General features: G+C 39.7%; 1 protein-coding gene across 3 annotated transcripts in view; it reads right to left on the reverse strand.

The window, feature by feature from the left end:
* Nucleotides 1–18,358, reverse strand: part of LOC149210637 (Rrp15p protein) — a 193,987-nt gene that overhangs the window by 127,150 nt on the left and 48,479 nt on the right. For all 3 annotated transcript variants that reach the window (XM_089396749.1, XM_089396748.1, XM_089396746.1), the window contains exons 4-5: nt 18,321–18,340; nt 18,106–18,166 (exon numbers count right to left, since the gene is read on the reverse strand). In XM_089396749.1, coding sequence (XP_089252875.1) covers nt 18,106–18,166; nt 18,321–18,340 — 81 coding nt within the window. The remainder of the gene's footprint in view (nt 1–18,105; nt 18,167–18,320; nt 18,341–18,358) is intronic.

The raw sequence follows: 18,358 nt of genomic DNA on the forward strand, positions 1-18,358 counted from the left end.
ATTAGAAAGGAAAAGTGACTTTGGAAATAAATGACTAAGTGGGTCTTTATTAAAGTGGGGTGAATTAAAAAATAGAAAGTGAGATTTAAATGAGCATTTAATCTCAACCATTGATCTAAATCTATTTCAGCCATTGGATTTAGAGATCACCCAAAAGTCACTTGGATCACCCAAAAGTCACTTGGAGTTATATTAAAGGAGGAAAAGGTCATTCATTCTTTCATGAGCAGATTGGGAGAAGGAGAGCAAGAGAGCAAGAGAGATTTCTGAGCAGGAAGGAGAAGGAGACAGCAGCTTGGCACACATTCCAAGGCAGCAGTTGAGCAGATTTGTACAGCTAATTCAGCACATAGTGAAAGGCAGATTTTTGCACAAAAATCGAGGAGCAGTTTGCTGATTTTTCTGCACACAAAACGGAGGTCGTACAGCATTTATTGCTGTCCTGTTTGCTGTAATTTCCAAATTGCTGTGAGGCACGGGAAAGGAGATAAGTTGTAAATTTACTTGCTGATTTTTGCTGAATAATTCTCACTGTAAAAAGACAAATTTCAGAAATAAAGAAGAGCTCTCAAACTGGTTTTCCCCAAGAGTTGTAGGGGGTTTTTCCAGGGTCAAGTTGACCAAAAATATCAGTGTTTTAATGTGTTTTAATGGCTGTTTTTTAATTGCTGATTTTTAATTCTGCAATTTCCAGCATTCTGAAAAATTTCCAGAATTTGTGTTTTCAGCAATATTTATTTTTTCAGTCTGGTAAATGTATGGTTATGGGAATGGGCATTTAACTACATGGGAGAAATAAGGAGAAACTGAAAACCGGGGTGGGAAAACAGAGGACACACATGGTTACATTGTGCGGCATGGCTCTGATACCACTGAAGCAACAATACTAATAACTTGTTGACTTAAACGTAAAAAATACACAAGAGGTATTTGTACTAATAACTTAATATATATATAAAATGTACAAGGATGAATGTTACAATGAGGACCCGCATATACCTAGGCAGGTGTCCTTTTGTGACTGGCCATGTCTTTTAGGCTGCCTTTTCACTTAACTTAATGACTATTTAACATAATCATCATTTCATTATTTATTATTTATATTTATTTTATTTTATACAATTTATGTTCGTAACAGCCTGCAGTCAACGTAGGTCAAAGTGTCCAAAATGCCTCAAATTTTGTGCCCAGAAATGTGGCCTAACCATACAAAGATATGCCCAAAAGATCGAAGTCAAATTTAGTGCAAAACACAAAGGGCAACGTTGGACAAAGTGTTGATCAACTCAGATTTTAGGCCTCCTGCAATTCATCCTTCTTCCTACTCATGCGTGTGAAGAGACCCCTGCAATCTGTACGAACCAATGAGAAGAGGAGGGAGAAGATGAATGTGTTGATGAGTGTGTCCAAATGAGGTTGATGTGACATGTATTTATAGGCATTGGAAGAGGGTTAATTAGCCTCTTAGGCTCACCTTAACTTTTGTGCCATTGTGGGTTTCTTCATTAAAAATACACTTTTCCTTAACCAAATTGAGTGCTTCCAAGAGCAATTTTGGGTCTCTTTGAAAAGGAATAATGTTCAACGGAGGGAATTTGTCCTTGACCTATCAAATTAACAATTTTTCAAAGCATGGGTTTCATGCTTAAGTCTAGGTCAAAGCATGTTCTTCATGCTTCTAGGGCTTTCTAGGTCATTGAAGAATTATTGTCATGTATTATAGTTCCATTTGGACTCATTGTAAGAAAAGAAAAAGTTTATTTTTTCAAGAAAGCAAAATTATCCTCCAAGACCAAGTCGGCCTAAAGAGGCCTATTCGGCCCCTAAAGAAGGCTATAAATAAGGACTTCGACTCATTTGGCACACTCAATCAATCATGCTCGATCTACAATAGCGAAGAAGGAAGAAAACCGAGGAAGACAAGAAGAAGAGGAAGAAGTTAAAACAAGGAAGATCTCTTGGGAAAACACTATTTTATGTCCACATGTGCGAAATTGTCTAGGGTTTTTGTGCGAGTTGCAGGGGCCGAAATTGCAAACCTAAGTTGCAGGGTCAAGACTCTGATTTGAAGTTGCTTTGACCAAGTTTGACCTTTGTTGACTTTGAGAGAATCTGGCTCATTTGAAGAGATCTTGTTGTTGGGCTGACTTGGTGCTTGGGAGGAATTTTGGCTTTGGTCTTTGGATTTTGGAAGTCTCATTTTGAACTGATTCTATAAGAAAAGAAGTATTCTTTTTGGGTTTTCCCCTTGGAGGGGTTTTGCCGTGGTGTACTTTGTCTCCTTGTGACCTTCATCGTTTTGGTAATTACTTGATGAACAAGAAATAAAAGTAATAAAAGACCAACTAACATCACAAGTAATTATCAAGTCAGGAAAGTCAAACATAATATGCAAGATCCTTGATTTTCCAACAAAACATGGGCGATGAACTATGGATTTTTTTGGAGATTGTTGGAGTTCTCATGACCTACCTATTTGGTACATGGATCATGCAATCTAAAGTGAGCTTATGTCCTAGTTGGAGCCAGAGGTTGCCCACCAAAAGTGGGTACCCCTTGGAGAGCTTTTCCCCTATTCATTTTCTTCCAACTAGTAGCCATCAACCTCTGAGAGCCACTTTATAGTCGATGTCATGTGCCACTTTATCTCTACTCCCTATATTAGTTGGAAACGAGACTCCTAATCCAGATCCAGACGAAGAAAATATGCCAAGAATTTCTCTGGAAGCTATCATAGGGATAGCTCAACCACAAACATTAAAGCATAAACTACATATTAAGAAGAAAAAATGTTATTGTGTTAATAGATTCAGGAAGCACACACAATTTTATAGATGTCAATGTCGCAAAAAGGATAAACATTTTTGCCTATCCTGTAGCAGATTTAAAAGTTATGGTGGCAGATGGGAAAAGAATAGATGGAGTAGGAAAGTGTCATAAAGTTAAAATGCAACTAAACGACTACGAAATGGAATCCAGTTTTTATAAAGTTCCCTTAGGAGGTGTAGATGTCGTCTTAGGAGTACAATGGTTACAAACACTAGGGACGTACTCTGCAAATCACCAAAAACAATTCATTAAGTTCAAAATGGATGGAAGAAAGTATAAGTTGTTTGGATTCCAAGCCCCTCCTACCCAAATCATTTATGCTCAGCAAATGAAGAAGCTTATTCGCAAGGGAGCACCAGTATTCATTGCACAATGCCAACAGGTAGAATTGTTATCTATGGAAGGGACGCACCAACAATTGGAAGTTGCATCCCTAATCTACAAATATGACAAGGTATTTCAAGAATTGCCAATGAAATTACCTACTAAAAGAAAAATCAAACACGTTATTGAAGTTAAACCAAATTTGACGCCTGTAAATGTCAAGCCATATCGCTATCTCCATTATCATAAAACAGAGATAGAAAGGTTACTACAAGATTTGCTAAAATGTAGGGTCATTACGAAAAGAAAAAGTGCATATGTTGCACCAGAAGTGTTAGTCACGAAGAAGGATGGATCCTTCCAGTTGTATATAGATTATCGAGGGTTAAACAAAATTACTATTAAACACAAATTTCCCATTCCATTTATTGATGAGATGCTAGACAAACTCCATGGCGCAGAATATTTTTCAAAATTAGATTTGAGGTCAGGCTACTATCAAATTCGAGTAATATTAGAAGATGTCGAGAAGACTACATTCAGAACTCATGAAGGGCACTACGAGTTCAAGGTAATGCCATTTGGTTTAACAAATGCACTAGCCACCTTCCAGGCAACCATGAACGAACTCTTCCACCCATACTTGCGAAAATTTGTATTAGTCTTCTTTGATGATATCCTCGTCTACAACAAAACGTGGAAGGAGCACCTCAAACATCTAGAAGAAGTACTTTTCGTATTGGAGAAGAATCAATTTTATCCTAAGTTATCAAAATGTATCTTTCGGCAAAAGGAAGTTGAATACCTAGGACACGTCATGTGCAGAGGAGTCAAAGTGGATCGCAACAAAATTAAAGTGATTAAAGAATGGCCAAAACCCAAGAACGTACCAAAACCGAGAGGATTTCTAGGTTTAACAAGATATTATATAAGGTTCATAAAGAACTATGCACATTTGACTGCACCACTGACAAACTTGTTAAAAAAGAACGCTTTCCAATGGACTAAAAAAGCAAATGAATGCTTTGAGAATCTAAAAAGGGTAATGTCAACCACACCAGTACTGGCAACTCCAGATTTCTCCAAACCATTCGTAGTCGAATGTGATGCTTTAGGATTTGGAATTGGAGCAGTATTAATGCAAGACAACCTAATATAGCCTTCGAAAGAAGGAAGCTTAACAAACGGGGAAGCTTGAAGTCGACTTACCAAATGTAGATGCTTGTCATCATACATGCATTAACTAAATGGCAACATTACCTGCACGAAAGTAAGTTCTCAATTCGAATCGACCACAATAGTCTTCAATTCCTACTTCAACAAAAATGGATGCAGAAACTTTCGACATTTGCCCTGGAAATACTGCACAAAAAGGGAAAGGAAAATTTCGTAGCTACTGCACCCTCACCGAAAGATGATGACAACACAACATGTGCCTCCTTGGTAGTTGTTCCTAACTAGTTAGACGAAATACGAGCTAAGTATGCCAAGGATTTGGATTGTGGTTCTATGTTTGAAAATATCAGTGAATATGCCAACTTTGAATGTAAAAATGACATATTATGGTACAAAGGTAAAATTTATCTAACTCCATCCAAATTTAGAATGAAAATTCTAAAAGAATCTCACAGTTCTCCTGCAGCTAGACATGTTGGATTCTTCAAAACCTACTACAACATCCGGCAACCGTTCTACTGGAAAGGTATGACTAAGGAAATCCAAAAATATGTTGTTGAATCTAATGTTTGTCAGAGAAAGAGAAATAAGAGTGAAAATATTCCAACTCTTGGGTTACTACATCTATTACATATTCCAAATCAAAAATGGGAGGAAATCTCGATGGATTTCATTGAAGGACTACTTATGTCTGATGGTAAGGACAAGATATTTGTCGTAGTAGATAGACTCACCAAATATGCCCACTTCATGGCAATCAGAAAAACTGACACAACCAAGCAAGTTGCGGAAGTGTTTTGTAAACACATTTACGAACTAAATGGTTTTCCCGGAGGTTATTGGCAGTGATAGAGATGCAAAATTTAAAGGCAATTTTTAGGAAGATTTTTGCCACCAAGCAAGAAAATCTCTCAACATGAATTCGGCTTATCCCCAGACAGATGGTCAAACTGAAGTTGTAAATAAATGTTTGGAAACATATCTTTGTTGTTTCATCACTGACAAACAAAACAAATGATCTCAATGGCTACAACTAGCAGAATGGTGGTACAATACCATCTAGCATACTTCAACCAAAATGGCTCCCTTCGAAGCCCTATATGGCTATGTACCACCTAGGTGGAAGGATTTTGCACTACACAATTCTAAGGTTCAAGCAGTAAAGAACCACATAGAAGAAAACCAAAGAATTATTAACTTGTTAAAAGAAAATTTAACAATGGCACGCAATAGAATGAAGCAACAAGACGACCAGCATCGCACAGAAAGAGATTCTGAAGAAGGAGATTGGGTTTTCGTCAGACTTCAACCCTATAAGAAGTTATCATTAAAACAACAAGGGAAAAATAAGTTATCTCCTAAGTATTATGGAGCATACCAAATAACCAAAAAAATAAGAAACGTGGCTTATGGATTGAAGCTACCAGACAATTGTCGAATCCACAACACATTTCATCATTGCTATCCTTGTACCCATGGCATTTGAGCTTGAGACCCTTGTGTCCCATCCATTTCATCATCATTCACATGCCACCTATTAATTGAAGGATGTACTAGGGACCTGTCTTTCCCCTTAGGGGCTAGGAACACCTAATAAGATCATCTATGAGCCACTCCTACCTAGGGAGGTAACATTATTACGAGATCAAAGCCCCAAATTTGGAGGAGAAGCCCCATATGAAGTCTCAATTTGCCTTTGATTAACAAGCTTGGTTCACTTAGATGCACTAATGAATTATTGTAATTGATGGTGAGGATGCAACGTTGGACATTATGTGTGATTGGAAATTGGTTTCATCATGGGCTAGACAACTTAACTAGGGCTTAAGTCCACTAGAAGAGCATATGACCCCTGTTACTTGCAGAGCATCATTATTCTACACCATTAGTACCTACAACACCACAACAATCTACACTTTTCCACTCACTGTTCACAAGATGATGCACTCGAACCAGCATCCCCCCAGCCAGCTTAGTAGTGTACACACAGTTTGGCAGTTGATCTGTGGCCCAAATGAGGTTTGTCTCACCCTTTGAGACATGGGAGGATTAGCACCATTCTCCGAGCCCTCAACAATGGACCAAAATCAAGCCATTCTATCACCAAGAAATCCATGAGACCCATTTTGTGCCCCAAACACAAAACTAGGGTCCACATGGTGATTTGCATGGATATCTAGGGGCCAACCCCTAGAGGATGATTTTTGTAGCCCTCTTCCTCAATTTGTTACCAAGAGAGCTCAATGCATGCCCCTGAGAGGCGTACGCAATGATGACATCAACATTTTGGCTATCTTGTGGATTTATCTTTATGATTTAACCTATGTTTCACTGGCTTTGGTGTTAATTTGAGGATAACAATGGTATGTTCTATGCTTAGAGCAATTTTACTTCAATTTCTTTATTAGCCCAATATCAATATCTAGTATAGCAACCACATCATCATGATAGTAAAATGCAAATAGAACATAAACAATAACAATAGAAGACAATCCAAGACAAGAGGACACAAGATATAGCACCAGCAAGGGACAAACCCCAATTTGGGGAAACCGAGATGCATACGCAATGATGACATCAGCATTTTGGCTATCTTGTGGATTTATCTTTATGACTTAACCTATGTTGCACTGGCTGTGGTGTTAATTTGAGGATGACAATGGTATGTTCTATGCTTAGAGCAATTTTACTTCAATTTCTTTATTAGCCCAATATCAATATCCAGTATAGCAATCACATCATCATGATAGTAAAATGCAAATAGAACATAAACAATAACAATAGAAGACAATCCAAGACAAGAGGACACAAGATATGGCACCAGCAAGGGACAAACCCCAATGCGGGGAAACCCTTAATCAATTCTTATAATTCTTCAAAAGTTTAGCAGAGAGAGAGTACAATATACAATTTTCACTTGCCCAATCAAAGTGAAATCTAATCAGTCAAATGGCAGTAACAGAAAGCCCTAACCAGAAAGTCCATGTTGGTCAACAGGGAAAAATTCTTCTTCCAATTCAGCTCCGTGAAACCCAGTCAACTCGGCCTCCAACAACAAGTCAAATCAGCACAAGAACAATCTGAAAAAGTCTAGTCAAAATTGGCCAACAAAAGTCAACGCAGCAACAAGCCCTAACACATTCAACGTTGGTCAAACAGAGGTCAACCTACCTCGAATTTCGTGCCCAAAACTACGGCCTTCTGCAATTTTCAGTGAATTCTGATCAACACAGGGATAGCGAAAAAACAGTCCCTTCTTCGCGCGTGTGGAGACTCGAGAGAGAGAAGCCTCAGAAATCCATACCCAATCAAGGGAGATGTGTGAGTAAATGAAGTGTTCAAATGAGGAGGAGGCACCATGTATTTATATGCAAACGTTGAGGATGAATAGACGTGACTGTAGGGCTTCTGAGCCTACATGAGTTTGTTGGTCGACCTTGACAATTTGTCCATAATCAAAATAAATTCATAATTCCAATTGTACATGTCAGAATGGGATGATCTTTGGATAAATCCTACACCTCTCAGAGAGAGGAATCCAATAAAAATATCAATTGCGTCATATGAGCTTTCCAAGGTGAAGTTTGGCCCTAGTTGCCTAAATTAACACTCCCTCTCAACTAAGGAGAACTTCACTTGCCAAACTGTCTGACAATATGTACCATCACAGTCTCTACTCTACTGAACCATGAAGAAAGAAGAAATGATCAAGAATGTATCATACCATTCTCCACTAACCCGAAGTTAGTCTCCAATAATAGAGAGTGTGTCATACCACTCTTAACCGACCCGAAGTCAGTTTCCATTGATCCCAGATCAATATTAACATCCTAGCATAGGGAGTATGGTAGTACACGATGTGTCCATCGATAGTACTATGGTCCCTATCCTCATTTCCCTACTCATTGACCAAATGAGAGGTACTTCCCATGACTCCTGGACTGCATGGGTAAGATGTACCGGCAGGAGAAGGTGAACCACTCATCCTGCCCATATGCCATAAGAAAAGGTGAACCACTCATCCTTTGCATATGTCACCATGGGGTATCACAGGGGAAGGTGAACCACTCACCCTGTACATCGCGCAACATTAACGGAAGGTGAACCACTCAGCCTATGGACACCCATCACTCCAAGACGTATCGCAAGCCCCCCAAATCTCCCAGAGCTCAACATCCATCTCATATGGGACCCTCATAAGTGGGTCTCTCCACAACTCCAAGTCGTTCACGTAAGGTTAAGAATTTGCCTTTCCCCAAGGGCTTCGTAAGAATATCAGCGACCTGATCATCTGTCCCAATATGTTGGAGCCTTATTGCTCCTTGTTGTACCATATCCCAGATAAAGTGGTACCTAATATCAATAAGCTTAGAGCAATCATGAAACACGGGATTCTCAGAAAGACGAATTCCACTCTGGTTGTCACAAAATATCATGGTGGTATCCAACACATGTCCAAACAGCTCACTAAAGAGCTTCCTCAACCAAACAGCTTCACAGATGGCCAAACTAGCAGCAATGTATTCGGCCTGAGCGGTGCTCAGGACAACCAACTTATGCTTCCTGCTCATCCATGATATCGAAGCAGAACCTAGAGAGAAGCAACATCCAGATGTGCTTTTACAATCCTCCACACTACCAACCCAGTTTGCATCAGAGTAACCATGGAGCCTCACATTCCCGACAATGTATCTCAGTCTATAAGTGATTGTGCCCCGAAGATATCTCAAGAGATTCTTGGCAGCAATCTAATGTATGTGATGAGGCTCGACCATAAACTGACTCAATGTATTCACTGCAAAATTTATGTACGAATGGGAGTTCACCAAGAACATCCGGGCCCCCACGAGTTGATGATACTCAGAAGGATTTCCCAAATCGGGCGCAGCTGCACTTCCACCTAACTTCTTGAAGTTAAGTTCCATCGGAGTAGTCACGGACTTGCAGTCCACCATCCCAAATCTTTCAAGTATCTTCATAATATATTTTCCTTGAGAAAGGAAAATCTCACATGGCTTTTGCCAGACCTCCAACCCTAGGAAGTAATGCATCATTCCTAGGTCTTTCATCTCGAATTCAAAAGCCAACTCCCTCTTACATTGATGAATAAGAGGGTCTACACCAGTCAGAAAGAGACCGTCCACATAGAGTACCAAGATGAGAGGTCTATCATTCTCAACCTTAAAATAAAGGTTCGGATCAGCTTCACTTCTCGTAAATCACAGCTTCATTAGATAGTTATCGAACCTCTCATACCAAGCCCGGGGTGCTTGCTTCAACCCATAGAGGGCTTTCTTCAACTTGCATACATGTGTTTGACGAACTTGAACTTCGAACCCCTCAGGTTGTTCTACATAGACTTCCTCCTTAAGTGAACCATGCAAGAAGGCAGTCTTGTAGATTCCATCCTTGTGAGGCAGCAAGGGCTATAATCGAACAGATGGTGGTGTAGCGAGCAACCAGTGCAAATATCTCGTCATAATCTACACCTTCCTTTTGAGAGAAGCCTCAAGCAACGAATCTTGCTTTGAACTATTCAGCACTTCCATCAGCTCCATGCTTGATCTTGTCGAGCCATTTCGAGGTGACAACGGATTTGTCCTTAGGTCTAGGGACCACATCCCAGACATCATTCTTCATAATCGACTCAGACTCTTCGTTCATTGCATCCTTCCAAACTTGGTGCTTTGCAGCATCTTCGAATGTGCAAGGCTCAGATTGAATAATGGTGCTCATTGTAGTTAACTACCCTTGGTACCTATTTGGCTTCTTGCTTTCACGAAATGTCCCCCTAGGTGCAACATGTCTCTCAGCATCTTCAAAAGTTTCCCTAAGCCATGAAGGTCTCATTTTTGAGGAGGAGAGCTCATGAAGGGGTGGATTAATGGGATCCATTGGTCATTTAGCATCAAGCATCAGCTCATCCTGCGGTTCTCCCTGCTTTCCTTAATTTGCTTCGTTGTCCTTCCTTGGAAGAGGAAGGTTATTAATCTTCCCAAAGGAAGCATCCTCATCGAAGGTGACATCATGACTTATCTCCACTTCTCTTTGACCAGGCACATAGATTCTATATGCCTTAGAAGTTTCACTGTAGCCCACAAATGTTCCTTTCTTCCCAAAAGCATCCAATTTGCTTCCCTTTTCTTTCGGCACATGAAAATATACGGGACTACCAAAAATTTTAAAGTGAGAAACATCAGGTTTCTTACCGGTGAAAACTTCTTCGGGAGTTTTGGAGTCCAACGCTTGATGAGGGCATCTACTTTTAACATACATGGTGGTGTTTGCAGCTTCAGCCCATAAGAACTTTGAAAGACTTTGATCATGAAGCATGGCACAAGTGGCTTCTACGATAGAACGGTTCTTCCTTTCAACAACACCATTTTGCTCAGAAGTATATGCAGTAGTAATCTCCCTCTTAATGCCAGCTTCTCTACAATAATTTTTGAAGTCATTTGATTCATATTCAGTTTCATTATCGGTCCTCGATATTTTGATCTTCTTCCCGATTTGATTCCCATCTATTTACCTTATAACATTAAGCGTTTAGGTTTCAAAATTTATTTTTAAATTTTTTGACTTTAAAGTTTGGAACTCGGGCTTTAAAATTTATTTTTTTAATTTTAATTTTTTTTAAATTTTATGTGAATGATATGGGGGGACATCCTCAAGTCCCCGATTTTTTGAAGGATAGCCTAGGGATGGTTTGGATGTCCCCAAGTCCTTGATGGAGTCCCTGGCAAAGTACTCGCATCGTGAGGACGAAGGAGAAGCCATGAATTTTGGTGGGGACAGGTCCCCGTGCAACATAGGGTTTTACATTGGCTATGTGGTTGGCTTGTAACTGTTACCCACCACTTTGTGGGTAATATTCTTGGGAGAAATTTTTTCTCCCAGATGGTCCTCAGTCGGCAACCCCTTGCGACCACCAAGTAGCCCGATGTGCCATTTTCTTTGCCACCCGAGCCAGCCTTGTGGTCCCTCGCCCATATGTTATGATCGCATATTTGACGGTGAGCCTCCCGACCCCAAAGGTATGGCTTCTCATTGGTTTAGTTGAGTAATTTTGTTTAGTTATCATAGACACTTTTGGGCATGGATTGGTGGGGGTATTTGGCGGAAAAGTGGGCTTGGTCTGTAGTATGTACTCTTGTCCCCTATGCCTGATTCAGTGGTTAGCCTTGTATCCTAGTCCCCTAGGATCTCCTTTACTGGCCATTAACTTTAGGCATAGTACTATACATGGGAAATCTCGATTTTGGTTGCGTGGTCCTGCTTCCCGACACCATATACATCACTCCCCTCCGCTCATTTTAACCCCATTCATCACTTTTCCCATCCGGGTCCACATAGGGTTAGCCTCCCCTCCCCTTGTCCACACTTTGGATTGGGCCTAGAACAATGCCCAAAGGTTGATGCAGCTAAAAAGAAAGGAAAAAGCATAATTTGGCCACTTACAACAGGAAATGTACCACAAAATGCAAAAGATGGTTGGGACATACAAATTTAGCATGTGGAAAAAAGCCAAACATGAGCTCTACCCCTCATTCATGGCCATCACCCTGGTTCCTATGGGCCCTAGATGACCCCCTTCCACATTAACAAACCCATGCTTGTCCCAACCCCTGGTGGGCAATGAGCTACCTCACCTTAAAAGGGGGTATCTATTGCTATATTCTACACATCATGCTCTCATCCCCTGGAGACCTGAGCAGTTATGAAGAAAAATCAATCAAAGGCCAAAGCATATGAAAAAGGGTGGAAAAACAAAGGTCGAGGTAACTCATGTGCCACAATTTGCTCCCTCCTACACTCATATACCCAAGTGTGCGCTTCCCTCGTCATAGCCACCCATGTACCATGACCTATGGCTTGGAGCATTCCCTTGATCCCCACTTTGCTCCATCACTATATCAGATGCCAGCTATCACCTAATGGATGTACCATTGACATGTTACGCCCTTTAACATGCCAAAGCTTGCTATAGAAGGGCATGCCACCATGAAGTGCCCCATTGATTCCATGATTTGTAAGTTCTTTTACTTGATTATTCTAATGATTTGTTGTATTGGAGGGCAAGGGGACGCATTAGATCTTATACAAAATTGCAAGTGAGTCTCCATTTGGTGTTTGGTCTCCTTATACGGAGTCTAAACCCTCCAGAGGGTCACAATGACACTTGTAGGGTGAGCGTTGAGAACCATGGGCCTCCACCATAGCAAAGAGTACTTCATGGATCCCCAACACTATTCAGGGATTACTCGTGTTCCATCTTTTGGATTATGAGAATGATGCACCTGGATCACCATGCCCAACTGGCTCCACACGTGTACCACACACTTGGCAGATTTTCTAGAGTCTAGATGAGGATGCGTCTCACTACAGGAGACAAAGGGAGGGCTTATGTCACCATCCTAGCCCTTACAGATGGTTTATAGGCATTATTGATCCACCTGGAGATGCATGAGGATGTCATTGTGCCCCCACACCTACTTGAGAGCACCACATGTGACTTGCTTGGAAAACAAGGGGCCAACCCCTTGTCCACTATGTTTAAAGCTTTTCCACTCAACTTGGCACATTTGGACTCCATTAGGCCTCCTCAATGGCCCAATGACTCATCATATTCATTATTTTGCCCTCTTGAGAAGCTATTCTTTGTATTATTGGGCTATCTTAGTGGGCTTGTCACCAAGTCATGTCATTATTATGTATTAATTTATTATTTGGGGCAAAATTAGGCCAATTAGGAAAATTGAATCCCCTTTAGAGTTACATAAATATGGGAGAGGCTCATTCTAACCTCTCATCATCACTTGGATTGGATTCGTATCTCTTGAGAGACTTTTGCACTTTTTGTTGGGATAAAATTTTTGGAGTTTCTTTATGCACTATGATGTTTGGATTTTCGCTATTGTCTTTGGAGCTTCTTTCTAATGCAAAGTGGATGAATGGATATACTTTCTCTCTCATGTAAGTCGAATTTTTGATGTTATTCTCGTTATCTTACTTGTCAAGTGCATGTATATTGTTATCATTATTCTTGTATGGGTTAATGTAGTGCGAAATTCTTATGGGACCTTGAATAAGTGATTTAATGCATGTGTTTCTCTTTGAGGGATTGGGTGAATGTTCCTAGAGGCACCTCTTAGGTTGAAAGACCTCGAAACTTCATCTCTTTGGCAAATTTGAAGTATAAATCCCTATTGACCTAGTTGTTGCCATTGGAGAGGCTAGCAAAGATCAATTAGAGCTCCTTAGCTCACGAAAATTCTTGATCTGTGTTTCTTGACTCCATTAAGCCCAAACAATAAGGCACTGATCCTCGTATCCCTTTAGTGGTCAAATTTACCTCTCTTTTCTTCACTTTTTCAAGGCCTAACCCTAGAGGGTCACCTAGGGCATCAAGCGAAATATTTTGTAGCCATCCAAACACCTTGAAAATTGGTCCACAATTGCGTTCAGGTATTCTCAAGGGATCCTCCAAATTTGAGCATAATTTGACAATGGAATCCCGAGATATCGCAAGCCCTAGCTCGAGGATCATTTCTCTCCCTAGGTCGATTTGCGTTAGTCTCTTCATTTGGATCATTGCATTCAAATTTCAAAAGAAAATTAGTCATTTGATCATATTCTCTTTCCTAATTAGACCAAGTCCCTCTTTGGTCGATCAACTCCATACCCTTAACGTAGTTTGGGTCCACTTGGGTTCTTTGTGGTCCCATAATTTTATAACTCAAATTCCACAAGGATTACATAGAATCCATTTCTCCATAAGGATCCTCAAGTCTAAGAAGCCCCTTGTCAAGGTATATCCTCTAAGCCTAGGCTCAAGTGTCCTCTTAGTCGTTCCTAGAGAGCCTATCACCATGCTTCTCAAGCAAGTTATTTAATTGAGTCTCTCTTGTGAATAGGCTTTAGGAATCGCTCCTTATTCGATCATTGATCTTTTCATCATTATGATTCCTCTTCTACCGGGTCTCCTCCCATCGGTAAAAGTTCGTAAAGAGCAGGGAGCCTTAGTTGAAGTGACAGTGGGCTATTGCTCCATTGTTGCCCTTTGACCTAGTAGTTGCTCTATAGGATCCCCTCCTAGGACCCCTGCTAGTTTGAGTGGTAACAGTAACCACTATTAGTTTTCCCTCCATTTCATAACTGGGAGGGGCTTCTACACTAAAATTGGACTTGATAGAACATTTATAAATAGAAGAGATAACACTTGAGTCTCTCATCATCATCACACTTGGAATTTGACTTCTTACAGGATTCTCACACTTGTTCCTCCCTGCCTATTAGAGACCTATTAGATGTATTTCGATATTTGGAAGTTATTTTTTATTGCCTTTAGAGCTACTTCTTTGGATAATGGATGAATATACTACATGTCATCTTGTAAGTGCTTATTGTTGCATATTTTCTACCTTGAAATCGTCTAATGCATGGAATTGTTGCTTCTAGGTTATGTTATTTTGTGCTCTAATTGTTGAAAATTAATTTTGAAAGGTTATTAAGTTGAGTATTGCATATGTTATTCATTATACAGCATGTAACGAATGTTCCAGGTGGAAGAAATCTTTAATCTCTCCATCAAACTCCATTTTCCTTTGAAGTGGGTAAATGTTAAAAGTTTGTACCTGGGGCATCAATTTTTAGCATCCTTAGAAAGGAGATCTAGCTTATCTACTTTATCCCTTACTCCATATGCCTAAAGGACAAGGCACTAATCCAAGTCATTGGTGATCAATCCTAAATTTTCACCATAATTTTCTCTCCTAAAATCGGTCATTTTAAGGCTAGGGCAAAAATATAGGGCTTGCAACAAAATTTTAGGGGAGCCTTTTTGGTGATTTACGTCAAGCTTAAGGTCTAGGGTACCTATTCTCCAAGTTTGGTGGGCATCCACTCAAATTTTGTCCATAAAATCTTTTGCCCTAGGTGCTACTCCGAAAGGGAAACCCTGGTTCTTTTCACCTCAGCTTGAAGACTTCCTTGGAGGTTGTATTAGCTTTAGTACTTATTGAAGTAGATCATAAGAATCTTTTTCTACTGGGCCTTCACCTTGTGAATACCTATAACCATCAAAAAATCTCAAAACCTGGGTCTTGAGCCTCCTTTTCTAGGGCTTTTCTTTGAGAATGTTTTTTCTTCTTTGGAGCCTTGAACCATTATTGAGTCTCTCTCTTGAATGAGCTCCAATTTGATCACTTTGTGCCTGAGGCTTACCATATCTATTTTAAGTGATCTCCTTATCGGAACTGCACCCATCGATTAAAGTCCGTAAAAAGTTGGGAGTTTTGGCTGTGGTAACATTGGGCCTCTACCCCGATGTTAACACTTCATTTAGTTTTTATCTTGTGGGGTCCCTCTCCAACGCGTACTAGATTTTGTGGTATCTTGTAGGGTCCCTCTCCAACGCATACTAGATTTTGTGGTAACAAAGTCATATAGGACTTTGGCCAAAGGTAAAAGGCCCTGGATACTCACATTGCCTACTCTAGGATGGAGTGATCTGTAGACGTGCATATGAGGAGTTACAATGCCCACTCTATGATGGAGTCATCTATAGACATGCATCAACATGGCAGGCCCATGAACTTTTATTATGAATGAGAAATTTCAACCAAGGGGAAATCTGTGGCAACCAAGGAGAATACCTCCCTCGCTAAGAGGGGTGTTAAAATTGAAATTCTAATTTTTGGGCTTCATGTAAGCTCAAAATGGTTAATTCGACCCCCACATGAAAGGCTGTGTCACTTGGTCAAAATTCACCCTTTTGGCCTATATAAATATATGATGTCCTACTCCATTTTGATCAACACAACACAACATCTTCTCTCTTAGAGGACTCACACGTGTGGAGAAAGAAGGAAGAATTGACTAATCTGACTGAGCTGGTTTCTTAACTGTTTGACCAAGTCAACATAGTTATATTTGACCAAGTTTGACCAAATTATCTAGCCAGGTTTGATGGCAAAGAAGGCTGACTTTGACAACAAAAATATGCAGAGTTTGACTGCAGGAGTCAACTGCAGGTCCAAAGTTGACCGCAGTAGAAAAGTTGACCATGCCAAAAGTTTACTAGAATTAAATATTTGGGTGGTTTGACCAGCATTGACTAGCTGGTAGTTTGACTGGCGTTTAGACTTGGATTTTGGCACAGAATTTTAGACATTTGGAAATGTAAATCTTGATAAAGAAAATTTCTCCTAGAAGAAGAGTTGTTGGGCCTTCTCCCAAGTTTGGGTTTCCCAAGGAAAAAAATTGTTGTCTCTAGTGTGCAGGGCTCTCTCTTTATGATCTCACTGTTTTTGCTGCATCACTGCTGAGATTTTGTGTGTATAATTGTTCAATGATATCAGTGGCATAAAGGTTAATTGTTAAAGAAAATTAGGTAATAATCATCAGATCAGAAATTTTGGTTTCTCTGTTCATCTTGTAGAAAATTCAACACCGGGAACTAAAATTGAGGGCTGATTTCCAGACTGTCAGTTTGCAAAGTTCGAGGCAGCGGCACAAATTTTGAGAGGCGCTGACAGAGAAATAGTTGCTTCCAGATTGTACAGCAAAGACATGATTTTCTGAGTAAGCAGGGAACAATTTTCTGAGTAAGTTGGGGCACAAACTACAAGGAGCTGCTACTGCACATTTTCCAAGGATTTCTAAGCATGAAATCAGGGAGATAAGCTGACCGTGTGCATTGCATTTATTTCAGTAATAATTTCTCTGATAAGAAATAAAAATCTCTTTCTATCTCACTATTTTTCCTTTAAAGGTTTTTCCAGGGTCATTGGAACAAAAATCTCCTGTGTTAAATTGTGAATATCTGTGTTATTCTCAGCAAAAATGAAAGAGTAGAATAGGTTCATGTGTTTCAAGTTTTGGAAATATTATTGTTTATCACAGCAGCATAAAATATGTTGGGTTGGACATTAAACTGGTGTGATTTCACAAAAACTTGAAACCGGGTTCGGCCTACAGTCCGTTTTCTACATACAGAACATTGTGATTTAACCTAAAATAGTGCCACTTTGGTTTCTGTCCTGATCAGCCCCTGAAAAGGATGTTATGTCCAGCTATTGGTCATGGCCTAGATGCAGCTAAACCAGAGTGATTTGTGAGTTCCATCCCTTCATTTCAACCAGGAGAAAAAGGAAAAAGTGTGAATCTGTAACAAGCAGGAATGTTTTCAATCCTAAACATCACAAGAAGGCGTTCAGGAGCAAATGAAAAGTGAATCTTTGCAAGTTGTAAAATGAAAAAAGATTTTATACTAGCTTTTGCACTCACCATTTTACCAATAGAATGCATGTAAGACTTAATACATGGAAATGAGCTTGTGTCTATTTACTGCATATATACTCCGATCACTAGTACTTACAATGGTGAAGATCTTGTAAAGGATGGCCACATGTTGTCCTGGGAAAGGCTAAAATTTATGCAGTGATCTAGATTATTTCCTTCAGAGCTATTAACTTTACCAGATTGAGGATGGCAGCTTATTGTCTTTGAAAGAGCAAAATGTGTGCAGTGATCTAGATTATTTCCTTCAAAACTACTAATCTTCCCATATTTGTTTATATCAGTATTTATCATAAATCAATTTCAAAATTTGTGAGATTTTCTAAGCTCACATTCAGAAGTTAAAAGGCAACAGAACTAATGGGAGCAGGTGATGAAGACAACAGAGGAATGCAGTGCAAAACATGAAAAAGGTTTATTTAATTAATTATGTAAGTATTCTATGTAAATTTATGATGAAAGAGTAGCTAAATATACCTTTTGCATCCTTGGACTTCGAAACATCAAATCCAGCCTGAACACTCTGTGCCTTACTAACCTGTTTCCCAAAGCAAACATTTTATTTAGCAAATAAATGCTGAATGTCATTGAAAATAACTTTATGTATTTGAAAAGGTGCAACATTTAACCAGTAGCAAATGATAGATATGTTACAGATTTAGAATTGCTAATTAAGGATTTAAGTTACTCACAGCATTAAATAGTTTCACCACTGTACTCCATGAAGCAG

This window comes from Pinus tabuliformis, chromosome 1_2 (genome assembly GCF_031772625.1).
Source record: "Pinus tabuliformis cultivar Carrire ecotype Pingquan chromosome 1_2, CPIR1, whole genome shotgun sequence".
NCBI lineage: Eukaryota > Viridiplantae > Streptophyta > Pinopsida > Pinales > Pinaceae > Pinus > Pinus tabuliformis.